Below are 23,292 nucleotides of genomic sequence, written 5' to 3' on the forward strand. Positions count from 1 at the left end.
GTGTATTTCATTTAAGGAGGCTGGGGAATATGCTGGTGAATTAAGAACTTCAAGTATTTTTTCAGTATACATTAAATTATCCATAATTACAAGACCACCTCCTTTGTCAGGTTTAACTACACGGACTGGGAAATGACAAAGTTCATCCAGTAGTGTAATTTGTTCTTTAGTGATGTTATAACATGAAGTTACTGGATGAATATTGCGTGCCTTAAAGGAATGCCTAATATCTGCTTCACAAACCCTTTCAAAAAACTGAAGGGAAGGATGAATGGGGGGGTTGTACACACTAGGTAATTTCAGAGAGTCTTGTGGAAGAGCAACTTCGTTACTAAACAAAAGCTTAAAGTTCAACTTACGAACGAAGCATTTTAACTCTATTAACTCTTTAGAAATATCACCCATTTTACTAGGGACAAAGGTATAGCCAAGGGCAAGTAACTCAACTAGTTCATCCCTCAGTTCAAAGTCTGTGAAATTGTAAATAGTGAAATCACCTTTTTGATTAAGGGTGATTCTTGGAAACTGATGTGGGTTGAGAGGGCTTAAGTCAGCAGTCATAATATTGGAAGAGTCTGCTTCTGTAAGGAAGAGATGTGAAGCCGAAGGACCAACCACTTGGAGACAAGGGGGGTGCTCTTCCCCCTCTATCTCTTGTTGTTAAATTGCTGAAAATTGCGGTTGCCTAAAAAACTACTGTTGTTCTTGTTAGTATTAGGCCTGTTCTTGTTAGTGCTATTGTTACCTTGTTTACTCTTATTGAGTCCCTTAATCCTGTCACTGCGTCTAGGGCCTAGCTCGTCAACACCTACCTCATCCTCATCGAATTGGATAGTAGCTGAAGCGGGAATGGGTGGACTGTCAGTATGTTCCTGTTGAGTTCTAATAGTAGTGGTATTTTGAGAGTCACTGGCCTGTAATTTAGGGTATGCAGTATTGTCCTGGTAGGCCAACCTGTCTCTGACTAATTTTTGAGTTTGAGTTCTGGATCGCCAATACCGGCAGGACAACCTCTTCACTTAACTAATGAACAAAGCGCACCACCGCTTCCAGCTTTTACATCTGCTGTTCCTGACACTAGCGGTTCCGGATTGGCATCAATTACAGGTACTTTTTCCAATGGTGTTCCTGCCCTTAATCTTGGAGCAGGTAATTACAGTACTGGAGAACGCCTAGCTAATAATAGCACAATTAACTCTGGTGTGCCTACTGGGGCTGCATCTTCTTCTGTGCGTTCAGCTCCTGCTGGCAACACTGGTCCTTTCTCGGGCCACATTGATACTGTTAACACTCCATTCGTTTTTTCTGAATGGATGACAAATACGGACAATTTTGTATTTTCTAATCCTTTAGAAAGTACTGAAGGACAGCATGTTAATATTTCCAGTAATGAACTACTGTCTCACAAACTAAAAATCTTTGACAGTAAAATTCTCAAGGTGAAAAAATTGCAACTTGAGATTGGGTATTTTAACCAGTGCATTCATGAGAAACTTGTTCCAAAAGGTCTGCGAAGCACTTTTTCTCCTTCAGGTTTAATCAATAGTAGCAATTTCCTTTGTGATCTAAAGGTCTTATTTCAACAACAAGGTTTAGACCTGTTACAATTAAATGTAAAACATTATAATGAGCATGTCTGTGTTCTCTTGAAGGAAATTGACGTTTTAGATAAGGAGATCAAAGCGGACTTGAATTTTGCAAGGTACAGGTTTGATTACGACCGTACCCTGTCTAGTATCAACACACTTCTTGTTAAACTTAAACTTAACAAAAGTAAAAAATTAGTCAGAGACAGGTTGGCCTACCAGGACAATACTGCATACCCTAAATTACAGGCCAGTGACTCTCAAAATACCACTACTATTAGAACTCAACAGGAACATACTGACAGTCCACCCATTCCCGCTTCAGCTACTATCCAATTCGATGAGGATGAGGTAGGTGTTGACGAGCTAGGCCCTAGATGCAGTGACAGGATTAAGGGACTCAGTAAGAGTAAACAAGGTAACAATAGCACTAACAAGAACAGGCCTAATACTAACAAGAACAACAACAGTTTTTTAGGCAACCGCAATTTTCGGCAATTCAACAACAAGAGATAGAGGGGGAAGAGCACCCCCCTTGTCTCCAAGTGGTTGGTCCTTCGGCTTCACATCTCTTCCTTACAGAAGCAGACTCTTCCAATATTATGACTGCTGACTTAAGCCCTCTCAACCCACATCAGTTTCCAAGAATCACCCTTAATCAAAAAGGTGATTTCACTATTTACAATTTCACAGACTTTGAACTGAGGGATGAACTAGTTGAGTTACTTGCCCTTGGCTATACCTTTGTCCCTAGTAAAATGGGTGATATTTCTAAAGAGTTAATAGAGTTAAAATGCTTCGTTCGTAAGTTGAACTTTAAGCTTTTGTTTAGTAACGAAGTTGCTCTTCCACAAGACTCTCTGAAATTACCTAGTGTGTACAACCCCCCCATTCATCCTTCCCTTCAGTTTTTTGAAAGGGTTTGTGAAGCAGATATTAGGCATTCCTTTAAGGCACGAAATATTCATCCAGTAACTTCATGTTATAACATCACTAAAGAACAAATTACACTACTGGATGAACTTTGTCATTTCCCAGTCCGTGTAGTTAAACCTGACAAAGGAGGTGGTCTTGTAATTATGGATAATTTAATGTATACTGAAAAAATGCTTGAAGTTCTTAATTCACCAGCATATTCCCCAGCCTCCTTAAATGAAATACACCGCACTCACAACACGATGAGGGGACTCTTCCGTGACTTGTTCTTACAGGGTAAGATTGACCTTGAAACTTACAATTTTATTGACATTACACTGCCAAAAATACCAGTCATGTTTGGCATCCCTAAGGTCCATAAGGATGTCAATAATCCACCCATGCGGGCGCTGGTTGATGGCAGATCATCCATGACATACCCCAGTGCCAAATTGGTGGATAGGATCCTGTCCAAATACCTGAAGGATCTTCGCGGTGTATGTAAAGACTCTTGGACCTTTCTAGGTAATTTCAACAACATTCCGTTCGATGCTGGGAATAACTTTCTCACCATCGACGTAGTAGATTTATATACTTCCATTCCACACCAAGAAGCTGTGGAATGGATATCGCTCTTGCTTAGAGATTGTGGAGCACCACAAATTGAAATAGACTTGGTCACGGAAGTCTTGGATATTGTTTTATCATCCAACTATTTCCTTTTCAATAAGGAATACTTTTTACAGAAAAAAGGTGTGGCGATGGGCTCCCCTTGTGGAGCTTCCGTCGCCAACTTTTTCATGGGTTTTTGGGAAAAGAAATTCCTTTTCTCTGATAGTGAAAGGATGCGGCCAGTGCAATTCTACACAAGATATCTGGATGATATCTTCATTCTCTTTCATGGTAGGGACACAGAAGCCAGAGATTTTGTCCGTTTTTTAAATGACACGACTGGCTTCTTGAAATTTACATCAAAATTTTCATCATTAGAAATCGACTACCTTGATGTAAAGTTGAGAAAGGAGACGAACACTTACACTTCCAGTGTTTACAGAAAGTCAACATACTGTAATTCGTTCCTGCACTTCACAAGCCACCACCCCTTCAAACAAAAGAGATCTATTGTGAAGGGACAAATGGTTAGGGCTGTCAGAATGTGCAGTGACCTTGTTACCTTCCAGAATGAATGTGCCCTATTATGTAACATGTTTCTTAATAGGGGCTACCCTAGACATCTTGTCGACGAGATTAAGTCGGAAGTGACAGTTAAAAGGTTAAATGGTGTGTATAAACCAATCCTGCAATGTCATACATCACCCGACCATAGTACTAACGATGTTTCACTATCATCCCTCGATGGTGCCTCTGTTTTAGACGACACTTTTTCGACTAACCTTGACCGTGACTTTTCCATCAGCTACATTCACACTTATAGTCTTAACTCTCAGACTATTATGGCATTGATTAGGAAAAACTGGAAATTCATATTGGGAAGCCCAGGCCTCTCAGAGAAATTAGGCCTTTTCCCTAATTTCGTCTTTAAGAGAAACAACAACCTTAAGAAGTTATTACAGAGGGACCTAACTAAAAAATCTTTTAACAAACGTTTGGGTATGTACCCATGCGGCTTCTGCAATTGGTGCCATAAAATGAGAGCAGGGCAGACCTACAAAATAAGGGATAGGAAATACTTGATCCAGGTACCACTTAATTGTGAAAGCAGATCAGTTGTATACGCGGCTTTCTGTGATTGCTGTCCCTCATTTTACCTTGGGAAGACCGACCGCAGATTAAGGGACCGTGTTTATGAGCATATGTATGCTATTAAGAAGAACTCTGATGTAAATGCTTTGGCTAAACACATTGTTAACCACCCTGGACACTCCTTCTCGTTTATGGCCATAGACCAAGTGACCAATAACATCCGGGGAGGTCCTATACCTCTCCTCTTGGAAGTACGTGAACTGGAGTGGCAATTGCGCCTCGACGCATTTAGCCACCCGGGTTTAAACGAAAATTGTAACATCTCAGCAGTGCTTAGGCTGAGGAGTTACCTGAGGTAATGCTCTTTATTGTAAGCTTATTTCACTACTTTTTGCACACATAATGCCCTTCCATTTCCATACTTTTACTGCTTTGGACCTATTTAATTGTGTCTTTAGGCTGAGGCATTACTTGTGGCAGGTTACTGCTATGTATTCACACTGGAGTAGCTATATGTAAAAACATACATCTGTATGTCACCCAGCTGTAACCTGTGCCCAGTATTCTTATTGGATGCCTTGTACCTCTAGCTTTTTTTAATTACTACTGCTGTTCATGAATTAATTTTCATTTCATGAGTTACCATTGGATTTACCTTCATGTTGTGTGAAATAATATACATACAATTTCTGTTATTATGATTTTATATCATTTTTTATTTTTATTTTGATGCCTTCTTTTTTGGCAGTATTTTATTATTTTAAACTTGTAATTTCAAACATGAAGCATAGCCTGTATATTTATTTTTGTTGAATATTTATTTTTGTTGAAACTGATGACTTTATTAAGTTTTAAATTGTTTCCTATGATAACAATGAGTTCGACTCGCCTATGTTGTCATTTCCTTTTGTCTCTTATATAAGGGGCGTGCGCTTTACCTCATTGTTAAATGCTTTTCTCTGAGGAAGCCATACTGCTGTGTGGCGAAAACGTTTGTAATAAATAAAAACTCGTTAAGATTACGCTTGGTTTGTTTGCTGCTTGTACAAGGTCTCCGTGGTCTGGTTTTGTATTTTCAAAAATTAAAAAATGTTGGCTTGTAACTCAGAGAGAGAGAGAGAGAGGTACAGTATCCAGCAGTGTGTCATCAACTAGTGTCTGAAATGGGGTCTTACAGGATTGGAGTTAGGGAAACTGGGCTGGCTAGACAGACCTCTGCAAGTGTGCATGTTTTAAACAGCAAAAAAACTCAGAATATAAAGGTATTAACACAAAGTCTTTATGTTGGAAGTTGACATACATTGCTTCTAATATGAAGAAAAGTCTTGATTGCAGTGAAGCCTTTTTAATATTTTCCCTGGAATTGCACTTAGACTCGGCAACAGTACTATTCAAGTTTTGGAGAGGGGGGGGGGGAGCGCACCTACGGCCCAAGATTTTTAAGCCACTGTAATGGGGAAAACAAAAAATAATTAGGAGACAACCGGTTTACAAGGCATAGAGCTTAAGATGTAAGATGCTTATTACATTTCAGTTGCTCCCAACTTCTGGCAGTATCTGACATTTGCTGTGTCTAGCTCACATCATCAGTTTTCTGTTGCCCTTTGGGTTATCTACTGAGCCTCAAGTATTCACACAGTGCTTGACATCAGTGTTTCCTTACTGCAGGACCTAGGGCATCCACACTTTCCCTTATTTAGAGGACTTGCTGATTTGTGTGTGTTCTGTTTTAATGTGGTTTGAAGTATTAGACAAGGTCTCTACTATTCTAGCTCACCTGGTCTTCAAAAGTCCTGTCTCACACCCTCTCAAAGACTTGTCTTCCTAGGGTGTATAATGCACAAAAATGTACCCTTCTACCAGAAGACAGTCCTGACTTATTAGATAATTTTCGGAGATTTCTCTCCCAAGAATCTGCATCCACAAGAGTTTCTCAAACTTTTAGGCCCTATGGCATCTGTGATCCTCATGATACCACTGACTAGACTACATATGAGAGAAAGTCAGTGGTACTTGTTTGTTTTTTGGTCATAGTACCTGCATCCCTTAGAGTTCTAGATACCAGTGCAGGAATTTGTGAATCTAGTTACAGTGCTGGAGGAATCCGATGTCTCTCAGTCTAGGCCTGCCCTTCTCCCGCCATACCCCAGTTAGATCTGTCCTGATGGACTCATACATACAAATAAATAAATATATATATATATATATAAATATATATATATATATATATATACACACACACACACACACGTGTATATACACACATGTACTTACATTAAGACGTTCTTAAAAATATCTAAACTATTACTTGCTTTAATGTAATTTGGTAGTCTGTTCCATTCATTGCACTTCTCATTCTTATAGAATCTTCTACATAGGTTGTTTGGTGATTCTGTAGTATTTTTTGATGACCCCAAACATTCCCAGAAGTAGTTGTCGCTACATGCCGTATATACCTGAATAAGATCTCCTCTTGGATATCTGTGAGACCCTGCACAATTTAAGATATTTTAGTCTTTCATAGCTTAAATTTTCACTTCCATGGATGCCTTGGTTTATTTCTGATGTATTCTTTCTAGTGTACTCATGCTTGTTTTCTTTTAAGGTTTGCATAGTGCTATTCCATGCTCGAGTTTGGGTCTAATGTAACTAGCAAACAGTGACTTTATCATTTCTGATTTCCTAGCCTTTATAAATCTTTATTATACAACTTGTAGTTCTATAACTGTCATTAGCCAATTGTTTGATATTTATTTTACATTTGATGACCGTGATAGTCCAACTGGATTCATGTCTATTTTCAGCGGAGGCCCGGGGAGAAAAGCTCCAAGGTAAGCAGATACACTAAAAACAATGAAAACCTGTTACAAATATGGTATAGACAATGAATACATAAGCAAACCTGACTAGACAAGTTCAACAGGTTAGAGTTGCTCCCTGGTGATAGTCAGGGGCAAGTTCAGCAGTAATCTGATTAATAGATTTTTCACATTCATGATGAGAGTTAGCCAGGCTTGTTGCCGTGGCAAAGCCAGCTTATTTATTTATTCCAGTTTGATGACCGGGGAGGTCCACTGGGCTTGGGGGCCCATTTTCAGTGGAGGCCCGGAGAGAAAAGCTCCACAACACAAAGTTTACTTACATGAATAGTTTCAAAGACCTAATGCCAGATGTTTGCTGTCCTCCCTAGGCCAATTTAAAACTAGACTCAAAGTAATATCAACTGGAAGTGAGTTCCAGGCTCTGCCTACAGAGTTTGCAGAGAGGAAATCACCGGCTGCATTGTTAATTTTGATTGTCTGAATTAGTAGTCTAAGTGGATCGAAGCAGTTGTGGGTTGTTATAGGTGGTGATAAGATTAAGTGCCGGAGTATTATCCAGATTATAAAGGATTTTATTAGCCATAATCAGTAGGTTATATTTGATTAGACTGAGTAGTTCAAGCCACCCAAGCTGGTTAAGATTGATGCAGTGGTGTGTCCTAAAAGGCAGGCCAGTGGCAAACCTGGCAATGTGATTATAACAGGTTGAGAGTTTATTAAGTAGTCTTGTTTAGATTAGAGAGTAGGGGGGATGCATATAGAAGTGCTGAAAGTAAGAGAGTAGGGGGGATGCATATAGAAGTGCTGAAAGTAAGAGAGTAGGGGGGATGCATATAGAAGTGCTGAAAGTAGGTGAGAGCGAGCTTTGGCAATTTTTGTTGGAGGGGTGAGGAAGGCTTTTATTCTGTAAAGTGCCTCTAGTTTTTTATTGATGGTTTTGATCGACTGATTTATATGTAGGTCGAATTTTAGGTTATCATCAATAATGGCACCTAATAGTTTTGTAGAGGGGTCGGGGGAGATCATTGTGCCATCATTTGCATTTGTGGTAAAGGTAAAAGCAGCATACCTTTGTGTTGGTGACAATAACAGCATTTTAGTTTTTTTGGGATTTAGTATCATTCGACGTTCAGAGAGCCAGTTTTCTATAGTATTAAAGGTGGACTGGGTAGCAGACCATAAATCTGTAGGAGATGTAGCTGAGCAAATCGGGGTGTAGTAGTCAGCATATTGGATACAGCTGACATTTGGGATGACAGTATACAAGTCCTTAATAAAGATGGAAAACAGTAGGGTCCCTAGTATGGAGCCTTGTGGCACTCCAAGGATGTTACGTAGTAGGTTAGAGAGCTTGTTCTGCCAAAGAACAGCCTGCTGTCTTCCATTGAGGTAGGATTTAAACCATTGAAGGGCTTTAGAATCTAGACAGAAAGTTAGCAGGGTGTGAATCAGAAGTTGGTTGTCAACCATGTCAAATGCCTTGGAAAGATCCAAGAAGAGAGCTGAGGATATGTGATTGTTTCAGTTATTGTTTATGGTATTGGTAAAAGCTAGTAGGGCTGAAGTAGTGCTTTGTTGTGGATGGAAGCCGTGTTGGGTATCTGCCATGAGGTGATTCTGGATTAGGTGTTGCATGAGTTGTTTGTGTATACATTTTTCCATAATCTTTGCAAGTGAAGAAAGTATAGCTATTGGTCTATAATTGGAGAATTCAGTGGAGGAGCCTCCTTTATGTAGTGGGATTATGTAGGATGTTTTCCAAATGGTGGGAATTTTAGCCAGTGCTATGGAACGATTAATTAGTATTAATATTGGGTAGGCAATAGCATCAGCTGATTTTTGAAGGTACTTGGCGGGGAGTTGATCAGCGGAGAGTGAGGTGGGTTTTAATTTTTTGATCAAGGTATGGCTATGTGACGAGGACACTGGTTGGAAGCTGAACGAGATTAGGTTCATCGGGATGGTACCATCAGGGTCAGGGGAGCTAGGAGGTAATTGGCTAGCTAGGGCTTGAATTGTCTCCGTAAAGAAACAGTTATGAAACATCCTCGGGGGGAGGGGAGGGGGTATTCAATGGTTGCAGCGGCGATGGGGGTAGAAGTTTTTAAAGGATGAAGTAGATTATTCAGACCTGCCCAGAACTTCTGATGATTGTTCTGGTTTGCCGTTTGTAAAATTACAATAGTATTGTTTTTTGTGTTGTAAAATGGATTTTTTAGTTTCATTCCTAGCTTGCCTGTATTTAACATGATCTTGGGGGTCTTTTGTAGAGCGCCATAGAGCCCCAAATTTGTTTCTACAGGTAATCTTTAATCTAGACTCTTTAGAAAGTCATGGTGCAGTTTTTTTGCTTTTGTTCTCTTCAAAAGGGCAGGTGCATGCAAATCAAGGATTTCAAGAAATTTGTTGTTAAAATATGCAACTGCCTCCTAAGGGGGGGAGGTGTTTTTTGTTTTAGAATAGACCAGGTACAAGAGTCAAGTTCCTGTTGGAATTTGGCAGGGTCAGTGTCTTTTTTTTGTTTCTGACTTTTCTGAGTAAGGGTTATTTGGGATTGATGGCTTTTTGCTTAACTATTTAAGTGAGAAGATCGTTGCTTAGGCCATCAGGGAGGGTGCCAGCATTGTACAGTTGGGAGTTACTATTTACGAGTACCCAGTTGAGTATGCTTTCTTTTTGTTTGGGTTTATCTAGCCTGGTAGGGGTGGTTATGATTTGTGTAAATGCATGCAGGTTAATGTGGGTAGATGGAGATTCTGAGGAACAGGTGCCCCAATCTGTTAAAATCTCTGAATAGTAGGGTTCCTTGGGGGTAATGACATGATAGCCAGTGTAAGGTATTGTCAAGTGTGGCTATATTGTTACCTGGGGGAATATACATGCAGATGATGTGGATGCATTTACTTTTGTTAAATTGCAATCTAGTGGCAAGAATTTCGAAGTTAGTAATCTGAGGTGGTTGAGTAACATCTATGGTCACATTCAACTCAGATTTGAAGAGGATAGCCCCCCCCCCCCACTTCCTAGAAACACAATCCAGCCTGTGTATGTTATACCCAGGTGGTAACACTTCATTGTTGGTAGTGTTCGGTTTTAACCAGGTTTCAGATAGACAGAGAATCTCAGGGATGTGGACAGCCAGGAGTGCATGCAGTTCATGTACCTTGTTATTTAATGCTTCTAATATAGAGATGACAGGCCAGGAGAAAGAGTTAATTGGTCTATTGATTATAGTTTTACATTCTCGGTTAAAGTAGAGGCGGTGTATATATCAGAAGTGGATGGGCCAGGGTTTGGGTGAATATCACCACAGAGGTATAATTTTCTTGGGTGTACAAGTCAGGGTACCGTTTGGCTAGGCTTATATAGGTCCTAGGGCCAATAGCCTTGTACCTACCTATGAGTATTAGGCTAGGTCTGTGCTTAGTGATAAGCTTCAGGAGTTTGTTTATAAGTTTGTAGTATTGTATAGATATAGGGCTTATGTGCCAGGGGTTGGTGTGCTGAAAGAGTGAGCAAGATGTTGAATTGGACCCATTATTAATAGCATGGCTGAAGGTTAGATGCTTTACAGCTGGGATGATAGTATGGCCTTTTGGGTACTAATAACCAATGAGAAACTGGTTTTCATACAAGGTGAATAAATAAGTGGCCAGCAGAATGGGTAGTAAAGAAGAGTATAGCATTATGAGAGGAGGAGTATAGTAGTTAGATCTGTCTGTGTGGCACAACATCAGAAGGTCTGCTGGTAAATTTAGAGGTAATAGAGTGGATGGAGAAAGTATGTTAGGTGAAAGCTGATAGGATGTTATAACCGGGTGGAGAGAGCATGTTAGGTGAAAGCTGATAAGGATGTTATAACAGGGGTTGTGGGTGAGTAACTATAAATTTAGTGCTACTGGGGGTGGGTGGAAATTAGGGGCAGGGAGGGGCACAGAGCGAGCCTGAATGGAGTGTGGGCAAGCGGAGCGGGGCTAACACTGACTACAAGTGTTTTCTTAGGCTTCCTGGAGCTGTATGGTATATATTTAGTGTTTAACTTAATGACTGTGTTTTTAAACTGTATTTTACACTAAGTTATACACTGTTTTAGACTGTTTTATATTCTTGCAGGGTATTTGCTAGCTATAGGTTATGAGTTTAGAGTATAATCTTCAGTGCTTTAGGTGGGAGCATCAGGTCATTCAGTTAACCACAAAAAACAGCAAAAAAAATCCATACAATGAATAAACTTACACTGAGTCACACCAGGTTAGCCAAGGGGAGAAGAGAGGGAAATCCTAAGCACCTAGATTTGAAATTGATGCCTGTACTAAGTTTTAGCAGTTTACCCTGTATGAGGAAAGAGGGGGGGGGGAGAAGGCAGTAGGAGTGGTTAGATGAATACCTTGATTGGACACCACACCAGAGGTAAGTTGAATGCAAGGGCCTAAAATCTGCACTCAGCACTTTAATGTTACTTGCACTCAGCACTTTAATTTTACTTATGTTTAGTAGGAAAGACAGACCAACAGTGTACAATTTTTAGAATTTTTACAAGGGTTACTTGTTCTGTGTTATATGATTACAAAAACTCAAAGCTGGATCTACCCATATATCTGGGTCCTTAAATGAATCTACGATTTCATTCACTGTGTGGCTGTATTAAATATTCATCATGTTAAGTTGTCTATCTCGCCTTCATTCTTGCTGGATGGGTTCGGAGCCGATCTCGGCTCCGACTCGGCCACTCTAAAGCTCGAGAGTTGGTTCCACCGGCTCGAGGCTCCCCTTATATCCCACAATGCTAGGCGAGAGTTACCTCAGATCTCGTTTGCCGCTACAGCTTCGAGGTTGGTTTTCTACCGGTTCCTGGTAAGTTTTAGCTTTTTCTATAAAAAGTTACTCTTGTTTCCCCTTTTTTAGTTTAATTATTCCTAAATTAGTGTAGTTCTTTAAACTCTATCCCCGAACCTATTTCTTCCCGTTTCTTGTCAAAAGAACTTTTAGTTCTTCCCTTGGGCCTTAGGCCTTCCCTTCCCTAGGGAGTGTTTGTGTAGTACTACTGCTTATTGTACTTATTTTTAGTATATTTTTACTATAATTGTGTTTTTTGACAGGGTATAACTGGTGTGTTTGAGTGTGTGTTTGTGTTCACCAGTTAGGCTATGTCTAAAGAAGCAAAGGTCTCCGGATTCAAGAAGTGTGATGCGTGCTGTCAGAAAATGTCTCTGACAGACGCTCACACTTCTTGTGTCTATTGTCTGGGGCCTTTGCACCTGCAGGACTCCTGTGCTGTCTGCCATGGCTTCAGCCCCAGGGTCCTGCAGGAAAGAAAACAAGCTCATTTTGAGAGGCTTGTTGAAGCCTGAGGATTCCCTGTCTGTCTCAACAGGGAAGCCCTCCAAGGCATCGAGGTCTTCGCTCCGGCTTCTGAGCCGAGACCTCAGGTTGTTCAACCTTGCCTTTATCGGCTCCGGCTGGAGCCGATAAGACTCAGTCCACAGTTTCTGTGGCTCCTCGCCCGGCCGGAGCCGAGGTTATCGAGGTACCTGTGTCGGCTCCGACAAGACCTTCGGAGCCGACAACCAGAAAGAGGTCTAGGTCACCTTCTCTTGGCTCCGTTCATTCGGCTCCAGGTTCTCCCCTGCTGTCTGAACGGAGCCAAAGGTCTCATTCCTCTAGGTCATCGAGGTTGTCCGATCATGACCTTCAGAGGGTGGTGAGTCGACTACTCAAGTCTGAGGCACTGGCCCAGATGCTTCAGAGCCCGACTCATCAGTCGGTGCCTGTCCCGGTCCATCAACTCCTTCCTCCTTCGACTCTCTTGAGCTCGGAGCCGGGTCGTGTCGGAACCGAGACTGTGGTCACCTCGGAGCCGAGACAATTGTCTTCGGCTCCGTCGTCGGCTCCGTTTTCTTCCATGGAGGAATCTCGGCGCTGGACTTCCCTCGTCGGCTCCGAGGGGTGAGTGGCATCGGACCCTTGTCCGACCCCTCTCCCTCTCGGTGCTTCGGCGCTGGTGAGTTCGGCTCCGACATCGGCCTCGGAGCCATCACTGTCGGTGCCGAGGGGGTTTCTTAGCTCCTCGGAGCGGGGACCTCTGGCTCTGCCTGACAGGGGTGCTTTTGAGGTCATGCGGAGTGTGTTAGAGCCTGGCTCTACTCCACAGTCGGCTCCGTCAGCCCCTCCCTCTATGCTGCCTCAGGGTAAGTCGACTCACTCCCTCATCCCGGACCGCAGAGAGACAACTCCTCAGGAGCCCCCTGTGGGGATTTCATCCTCTTCCGAGGCCTCTCCTGATTTGGCAGAAGAGCCCCCTCGGAAGAGGAAGTGCAAGAGGAAGCACATTGACTCACCTGAGTCTATCACGTCCGACACAGATCTGGATGATTCTGAGGGTTCCCCGTTCCCCTTCTGAAGATGTCTCCTTTGCAGACATTCTGGAGATCCTTAAACAGAGGGGAAATTGGCCAGCCCTCAACCCTTCGGAGGACGAATCTGTGTATCTTGAGGCGTTTGGCTCTCGTCCTTCCACCTCCTGGGTGTCCCCCTTGACCCCCTCATGCAGGTGGTTGCTAAAAACGCATGGACGGCTCCTGATTCAGTGGACCCCACTCCCAGGAGACCCTCCATATTCATCACAGGTCCAGCAGACAAGGAATTTTATCAAAAGGAGTTTCTGTGGATGCTATGGTGGTAGCTGCCGCCACAAAGAAGGAACTGGCTGATCCTTCAGTGCCTGTCCATCCACCTAACAAGGAATCTAGGTCCATGGATAGGTACGGGAAGCGGATGTTCTCCTCAGCGACATTTACTATGCGTCGCTGAATTACCTGTGCCATTTCACTCGCCTTCAAAGGGACTTGATCAAAGAAGCGAGTGAAATGCTTAAGGACCCTACAGCTCCGGGTTTCCAAGAAAAAATGAACACGCAGCTGGCTATCCTTAATTCTATTTCCAACTCCTCCATGCGCCTCTCTTATGCGGCCGATGGAGCGAGCAGAGCCGCAGGAACAGGGTAGCCTTACGAGACACGCCTGGATGCGGCTATGCAATTTATGGAACCTTTCAAGACGTCTTTCACGAACTCCCTTTGATGGATCATCTCTTTTTGGTCCACAAGTGAAAGAAACCCTGACTAGGTGCGAGACTGATGGCAAGACCCTTTCTGCCGTTGGAGTCCGTTTTTCTACTCCTTCTAGGCCTTACCCCAAAGGCCAGAAGGGGGAAAGATGTGGTTCCGTAAACAATCCCAAGGGACTTCGCCTGACGACAGAGTCGGTTCCCGCCAGAGGCAGAGGGGAACAACAATGGTAGACGCCGCCTAGAGGCAGAGGGGTCCAGAACCAGGGCAATCGAGAAGTTCTCCGATAAGCCCTTTCAGCATCCCTGAGGTGTTGCCCGACTGCCCATCTTCGGAGGCAGTCGGGGAAGATTGTCACTGTACCCAGAAGCCTGGCTATCCTTGACACAAGACAAATGGGTACAGTCCATCATTTCAAGGCTATTCTATCCCCTTTTTCGTTTTCCAATTCAGTCAAAAATCCCTTCCAGATGTCCCACCGCTCAAAGGGTAATAGCAGTTTTGGAAATTCCAAAACTGCTGGCAAAAGAGCTATTCAGCCAGTGCCAGCAGACCAACTAGGATCCGGAATCTACTCAAGGTTCTTTTAGTTCCAAAGAAAACAGGGACTGGAGACCAATTTTGGATCTCAGTATCTTGAACAGATCGGTCAAGAAAACAAGATTTCGGATGGTCACGCTGCAATCCATTCTTCCCCTATTGGGAAAAGGAAACTGGATGTGCTCTATAGACCTTCAGGACGCGTACTATCACATAAAAATGAACAGACGCTCCAGAAGATTCCTCCGCTTCAGGCTGGGAACCAGTCATTTTCAATTCAGGGCCCTGCCCTTTGGTCTCACCACTGCCCCCCGGGTGTTTACCAAATGCATGGCAGTGGTAGCTTCTCACCTGAGACGACAAGGATTCCAGGTGTTTCCATATTTGGACGACTGGCTCCTCACAGCTCCCACCAAGCATCTCCTTTTGATGGCCAGAGATTACACTTTTCGCGTCTGTCAAGAACTGGGTATCTCAATAAATTGCGAAAAGTCTGTTTTGTCGCCTTGTCGTACTATTACCTACATAGGCGCAAATTTAGATACTGTAAACATGTCTGCAACACTAACGAACCAAAGGATATCAGACATTCAAAAATTGGTGTCTCTTCTTCTCAACAACAACAGAGCCAAGGCCAGGTTAGTTCTAAAGGTGTTGGGAATCATGGCAGCGGCCATACCTCTCCTCCCATTGGCCAGATACCACATGCGGATCCTTCAGTGGATGCTTTTTTCTCAATGGTCATACCAGGAACTTCCAATGTCTCACACCATTATGATCACGCAAGCGTGCAAAAAGCATCTCATGTGGTGGATGTCTTCCCCCCAGCTCCTGTTGGGGAGACCATTTGTCCCACCTCCTCCGGTTGCTACTCTGACAACGGATGCCTCCCTGATCGGGTGGGGGGGGGCATTATCAGAGCAGGACAGTCCAGGGCACATGGCAACAAAACGAATGCCACTTGCACATAAATGTTCTGGAGATGAGAGCAGTGCTTTTAGCGTTGCAAGCCCTTCAAGACTCCCTTCCCTTGGGAACGATTGCAATCCAGACAGACAATATGTCTGTAGTGTGGTACATCAACAAACAAGGCGGAACCAGATCATACCCCCTGTGTCGAGAAGCACTCAGACTGTGGCAATGGGCGATTTCTTCTCAGCGTTTTCTGATAGCAACGCACATCCCCGGGAAGTCCAATCACATTGCGGACAAGTTGAGCAGAGCTATTCTCATGCCTCACGAGTGGTCTCTGAAAGACTCTGTAGTGAGAGAGATATTTCTCAAGTGGGGTCAGCCTTGCTGCGATCTTTTTGCTACTCCCCAAAACAGCAAGTGCAGAGAGTACTTCACTCTGTTCCCTTTACCAGGCGAACCGAGCAGGGACGCTAGTCCAAGTTTGGCCCCGGGGACTTCTGTATGCATTTCCTCCTTTCCCACTGATCTCTCAAGTAATACAGAAAGCTATCGCTCAGAAGGCCTCATTGATCCTCATTGCTCCTTACTGGCCTCGACAAGTGTGGTTCCCCTTTCTACATCGATTTCTTTTGAGCGACCATGGAATCTGGACCTAGTTCCAGATCTTTTGATCCATCAGTCGGGTCAGTTTCATCGCCTCCTCCCCTCTCTGAACCTCACTGCTTGGTTCCTCCACTTCCAACCGTAGCCAGGCTTCCTCAATTATCTCACTCTGTTAGAGATATATTGATAGCTTCCCATAAATCTTCCACTCGAAAGATTTATTTGAGTAAGTGGAAACGCTTCTCATATTGGGCACAAGGAAAGGACATAGATCCTTTCACCGCTTCCATCCAACTAGTCCTTGATTTTCTAGCTGAACTCTTCCATGCAGGTTCATCTCCATCTACTCTTAAGGTTCAATTGGCAGCTATTTCTAATTTCCATGTGGGTATTTCTGAATCTGCCCTAATGTCCCACAAACTCTGCAAAGCCTTTCTGAAAGGAGTTTTTCTTCTCAGACCTCCTGTAAGAAATCCTCCTTCTCCTTGGGACCTAAATTTAGTTCTTGCTTCTTTGATTCTCTCCCTTTCGAACCTGCAGCTTCATGTTCCTTAAAGTTATTATCATGGAAAACTCTCTTTCTGGTGGCTATCACATCAGCTAGAAGAATTTCAGAACTTCAAGCACTCAGTTGTCGTTCTCCTTACCTTGTGTTTCATAAGGACAGAGTTTCCTTACGAACTAACCCGTCCTTTTTGCCTAAGGTGGTTTCAACATCAAATCTAAACCAATGCATTGACCTTCCTGTCTTTTTCCGGAGTATTCAAATAGGTCTGAACAAAATTACACTACCTGGATGTTCATCGTCAATTAAGGTACTACTTGGACAGGACGAAACTATTCAGAAAATCTGATCAGCTGTTTGTCTCCTATGCGGAAAGCAGAAAGGGACTTCCAGTTTCAAAGGTATCTTTATCCAGATGGCTAACGTCTCTGATTACCCTTGTTTATGAGATTAGACACCAAAAACTGCCTAATAAACCTAAAGCCCATTCCACCAGAGCTTTGGCTACTTCTCTAGCCTTCCAAGACAGACTGCCTATTGACACCATTTGTGCAGCGGCTACTTGGGCTACTCCTCACACTTTTATTTCCCATTATAAGTTGGATTTAGCTTCTAGACATAGAGCTAATTTTGGTTCCACTGTTCTCAGGAGTCTGTTCCGTTAGGCCACCCGGGACAAGGTGCTAGGGATGCGGTCCCATCCAGCAAGAATGAAGGCGAGATAGACAACTTAACATATAGAAGTTATGTTCTTACCATAACGTTCCATGTTAGTTGTCTTCTTCTCGCCTTCTTCTTGCGTCCCACCCTCCTTCCCCCTGGCCTAGACAGACCTAGAGGAGTTGTGATCGTGACCTCTCTTTCTACCACCTCTTTCTTAAGACATATGCCTTTGGGCATATTTTCTGGGTCAGGATGTAGGTCACCCTTCTTTCTTCCTGTTGTTAGAGGTGGACTCTGTGTTACAGTTATTCTGTTACTATTATAAGCTGGGGTTAGCTTACAAACGAGATCTGAGGTAACTCTCGCCTAGCATTGTGGGATATAAGGGGAGCCTCGAGCCGGTGGAACCAACTCTCGAGCTTTAGAGTGGCCGAGTCGGAGCCGAGATCGGCTCCGAACCCATCCAGCAAGAAGAAGGCGAGAAGAAGACAACTAACATGGAACGTTATGGTAAGAACATAACTTCTATTTTCAGTTTGTGTCTCATATCTCAAGTGCTTAGTTTTTGATATTTTTATTAGCATATTATATGGACTCGTCAGATTTTGCAGTGGGAGCATCATCTGGGGGAGTTGATGTGAAGGCAAATGCTACAAAGCACACAAGTCAAGGGAATCTTAGTGATTCGGACCTAAAAGGTTATTTGTCACTTATGAACTTTGGGTTCCTCATGTGGTACCTGAACAAACAAAGGGGTACAAGGTTGTACCCTCTCAGAAGGTTGACAGTGATGGCTTGGGACTGCATTCTGATGCTTCATACCTTATACATCCCATCAGAACAAAACATAGTGGTAGACTAACAGATCCTGGACGGGACCCTTACAAGTGGAAACTAAGGACAGAGTTTTTCGAGGATTTGGTCCAGATAAGGAAAACACTTCCAATAGATCTCTTGTGCTCATTTCAAAACAGACTGTTGGAAAAATTCTATTTAACATTCTTGTAACCATGCCTGGAGGACTGACACATTGTTGTTTTGGACTGGAATGTTCCTTTATGCATTTCTTCCATTCTCCTTGCACTCGGTGCTTTAGAAGATTCAGGAAGAAATACTAAAGATCATTGTGGCGACTCCTTTTTGGCCCAGGAAAAAGTGGTTCTCTCTTTTTATGGTAATTGACCTTGGACAATTCCATGAAATCTTCCTCACATTTTGGATCTGCTCACAGTGTCAGGGGTAGCTGGTGCACACCAACTTGGAGCATTTGCAACTGACAGGGAGGATGTTACTATCTTGATACCTTCTAGGCACATTTTCCATAAGATGAGCAGCAGGCAGTGAAGGGGGCAAGAAAACTTGCAATTAGAAAGTCTTATTGCAAGTGAAAGGTTTTCTAGGTGGTGCCTAACTGATGTGAGAAAGACCAGTATGCTGTCTACCCCTCTGGTTTTGAAATGTCTGTGTGAACTAGTTAACAGTGGCTTAACTTATACATGTCTCTCTGTGCATGTTGCATCTATCTCAGCCAGTGGATCCCCTTTTTCATCTCTCTATGGTCAAACAGTATATGAAAAGAGTATTGCAGCTAAACCCTCTCAAAAGCAAATTCTTCCTGCTTTGGATGTCAGCTTTGTTCTTGAAAAAATTGACCATTTCTCCTTTCAGGCTGATTTGAAGTTCATCCCTTGGAAAAATGTTTTGCTGACTGCTCTGGCATCTGTAAGGAGAATCTCTGAGCTACAAACTGTCATGGTAGGCCAACTTTATCTGATTTTCCACAAGGACTGGGTTGTTTTACACACTAATCCATCTTTTATGTCAAAAGGTGTTCCTGAATTTACCCTTTGTCAAACCATCGGTTGCCAAGTTCTGTTTCCAGATCCCTAAAGACAAGGGAGAGAAGAGTCTACATACCTTGGATGTGCACAGGAAGCTAAGGCACTACCGTGATGGAACGAAGCCCTTCAGGGCAGCTGAACAGCTGTTTATTTTCTATTCAGGGGCTAAGAAGGGTGGTTTGTTTTTTGTCCCTCCACATGGTAAATCTATTCCAGGCAAGGGTAAGGCACATTTCACCATAACTGCGTGCTCTTTGGTGGCATATTGGAAAAGGGTGGTCTCGAAGCATTCTAGAGGAAGCAAGCCGGTCCTATATTCATACCTTTGTAAAGCGTTACAAACTGGGTTCTTTATCAAGTTACCAAGCAGACTTTGTGAGGGCCATTCTCCCAGGATCTCCTGGATCCTTGTCCTTCCTCCTCCTAGATAAAGTAAGTTTTGGGAATTACCCATATGCCACTGAGGCAGTGTGAATGATGAACATTAAGTCCTATATCTGTAACGATAGAAGTTCAGTTTTGCTTCAATGGCAGAACCCAAAGACCATCCTCTGTTTTGTATAGATTTCTGTGATATCCAACCTTGTGTTGTTGGTTGGCTGTGGTTATTAGTGTTGGTGACTTTTGGCTGCATATTGGTTTCATGCAATTCTTGCTTCTGGTTGGTCTTGTTTTTCCTGTTTAGTATTAAAAGCCTGAACAACTGACTTTCTGTGAGAATGTTTAGACTTCCCAAATGAGAGGGGCTTACCAATCCCCTGTCCCAGAGAGTCCGAGGAGGGGATTCTGAGCTCTAGAAAGCTGCCAGTGTGGGTTTGTGTAAGCACAGAAGGGGGCCAACACAGACAAACAACTGGTGTCCTAGCCATGGACTAAAACTAAATGCCAAGAAATGTGTAATAGTATCCTTCTGGAAGTCCTCCACCCTTGGTAACTACAATATTGACAACACACCCCTTAGAGCTGACCCAGTAGTCAGAGACTTGGGGATACCCATAGATAGTAATCTAGCCCTTTGACCATCATGTGTCTACAGTGGTGAAAAATCATTTTATGTTGTCCAACCTACAAACAAAGGTAAGACGTCTGTCCAAGGAAAGCATTGTTTCACTGTATTTGGCATTCATCAGACCTATCATTGAGTACAGTGGCCCCTTTGGCATGTACCTAACCAAGCATATGCAACCATTGGAACATTCACAGAGATTCCTCACTAAAAGAATACAGGGCTCAAGTGAAATGTCCTACGCAAACTGCCTCAAGGCTCTATCTCTGTATTCGGTCTCCCACAGTCTTTTGAGGAGATCTGTGCCTGATATGCAGGGCATTGACAAACCTCACTCTGATGGACTTCCTGCATATTCACAAAACACCACCAGAATTACCTGTTCTAAAGACTTGAACCTTGCCTATGGTATAAATAGGACCTGCTGAAGAGACGGGTATGTATTCCACAGATTACCCCATCTTGAACAGGCTCCCCATCCATGTGAAGCAGAGTTCCTCCCTAACCCAATTCAAGTGCAACTTGGACATTTGGATGGGGAACAGGAAATTCATCCTTGGTTTGGTACCCATGTGTCTAACGCAGGCAGCCTGTAAATGGCTAATCTCCCATGCCCTAATTTGTAAATGTTTTATCTCCCAAGCCCCTGCTTACATTTATCAAGGCTATCAGAACTTGTCAGAGATTTGGGATGCATGGCTACGATTAAAAAGGCCCTTGTGGTAGTTAGCCTAGTAAACACCTGTGACCCTATATGGCACTGAGGAGATGAAATTTGAACATCTACTGGTACAGCTAAGTAGGATTTGGACAACTGTACTTTTATCTGTCCTGTAATGCAGGTACTCATTAAAGTGATGTGCTTTTTCAGTGATGTGATGGGCCCTCTTGAATGGAGTATGTTGGCATAGTGTGAGCCAGTAATTGCACCCTCCAGTGCTAGAGCTTCACAGAGCAGCCAGACTGAGAGCTGAAGAATTCACTAATTATACACATTTTGTATCGCCCAATAAATGTAACTGACTCTGTGGTAAGAGTAATATTTCTTTGTCTCTAGTTTTGTCCTTTGCATTTAAATGTTTTCTGGTGGCAGGGTTTTCTATCCAAGTCTAGCATCAGTTTTTACTTTCTAAATTCTTGTAGATCCGTCAGTTTGCAGCAGTTTTGATGAGAAGACGAGTTGGCAAACAGTGGAGGAAACTTGCCCCTGAAATGAAGGAAAGGTAAGTTGTTGTTCACTTCATTTTTAGGATTAATTTGTTGATGAAATTTCTATAGTAATTCAGTCAGCCAATTCCTATTTGCATTATTTTTCCTTCTCTGTAAGCAGTACTTAGCTTAAGATTTTTAAAAGCTACTAAAAAGTCAGTACCTTTTAGGCAAATTAGTCTTGCTGGACATCTAGTGTACTGAAGCTTAGGCCTGCACATGGTGTTGTCTGGTGCAATATCTAATGTGGATTCATGGCAGCCACTTATCTCAAGACAATGTGCTGCAAAAATTTTGTAATGATGGAAAAACATGTCCATTAGTAAACATCAGGCCTTTTTTCCAGTTTCACATAGTCTGCTGTTATACCTACAAGTCTTCTGTTAAAGGATAAAAAAAGAAAAAAAACAAGACTAGTGGTCTTAAAACTTTGCTGATGAACTCCGTCACAATTTCCAGAAATCATGAAATCCAGGTAGTGTTCCAAAGCAACATAGTTTTACTTTTATTCTTCTGTTAAAGATCATGCATTAAAAATGAAGGTTATAGAAGTAAGGGCAAATAAGAACAAATTTGAAGGATTAAGTAGAACGCTTCTTCTCTTTTTTTCTTTTGTCTTTGCTGCTGCTGTTGACTGTCAAGCCATTACTGTGGTTGTTGGCTGTTTCTTTTCCTTTATGGGACAAGAACATAAACAGGGTGAGGCTATTATCCACGCAGCAATCAATACAAATATATTTTCTGCTGCCCACTGAACATGCAGCGGGTTCTTGAGGGATGTTGCCTATTTGCATGAGGGATGCAACCCTGAAAAACACACCTCCCTCACAGCAAGGGGTACTGTGTGATATCTGCCCTCCCCTTTGGGGTTTCGGATGCATGTAAACTCCGGTTGTGTGCCCCCCTGAGAGATGATTTGGTAGTGCCTTATCATTTAGGCGTTAAGCCAAGGACACTGGTATAAAAAACACTAAGCTTTCCAAACTGTTTTATTAAAACAAAAAAATAGCAGTAATAAAGATTTTGAGATGAGCTCTTTCTCAGTGCATTAACTCATTCATTATAAAACAGTAGTTTGGATATTTAGTCATAATCGGACAGCAGCCTCAATTTGAAATCTTACTAATTTCCAAGTTCTGATACAAGTCTGTTAGTTTATAGCTTATTGTGCCCCCCCCCCCCCAAAAAAAAAAAAATGGGCTTAATGCTGACAGTAGTAGTTAGTACTGGCTTAATATCATGCAGATATGTGTAATCCACTTGTATTCATCTTGTTTGGTTTCAGGTGCAATGTCACCAGTTAGGTTAGGAAATATTTTGCTTAAGAGACTAAAATGAAAAGGATAATCATAATTCTCTTAAATTTTCATTCAAGGGATTAATGCTGACATTTTTACGAATGTCTGACAGATGTCCTGAAATCCTTTTCGTAAGCTTCCTGTCACTTTTGTCTAAGTAGAAATGGGTACATTTTGTACATGTTGCTAAGTAAACTGTATTTTTAATATTGTATGTGGCAAAACAGTCAGAACCAGATTTTCTACTTACTGGATGTATAATCATTATCTCTAACATCGTACAAAAATGGCAGCTATCACACTGAACAGTACCAGTTGTAGTAACGTACTTTTTCACATTAATTCATAGATCTCTATTTTATTTATTTTTATTTTGACCAGGTTAGTCCCACTTACCTAGTAGTGTCTTCAGGGGAAACCTGATGTGGCATTTATACTACTAGGGGAAATTTTAGAGATGGCATCAAGAAGCAAGCTCTACTCTTTGTAGCTACCTCAAGGCTCCTACAGCAGCATAGAAGAGGAAAGAAATGCTGTGGAGAGTTTAAGTAAGAATGTGGAGAAGAATTTGAGTGATGTGGAGCTTCAGAATGTAAACTAAGATTCTTGTGTGGTGGAT

At 42.5% G+C, this 23,292-nt stretch overlaps 1 protein-coding gene across 1 annotated transcript in view; it reads left to right on the forward strand.

Moving 5' to 3' along the window:
• IPO4 (importin 4) overlaps positions 1-23,292 on the forward strand; it is a 143,429-nt gene that overhangs the window by 119,180 nt on the left and 957 nt on the right. The window contains exon 3 of the mRNA XM_044058158.1: positions 21,310-21,389. Within this exon, the coding sequence (XP_043914093.1) occupies positions 21,310-21,389 (80 nt within the window). The remainder of the gene's footprint in view (positions 1-21,309; positions 21,390-23,292) is intronic.

The sequence above is a fragment of the Protopterus annectens genome, chromosome 16.part0, assembly GCF_019279795.1.
Source record: "Protopterus annectens isolate FY-2018-M chromosome 16.part0, PAN1.0, whole genome shotgun sequence".
In the NCBI taxonomy this organism is placed as follows: Eukaryota; Metazoa; Chordata; order Ceratodontiformes; family Protopteridae; genus Protopterus; species Protopterus annectens.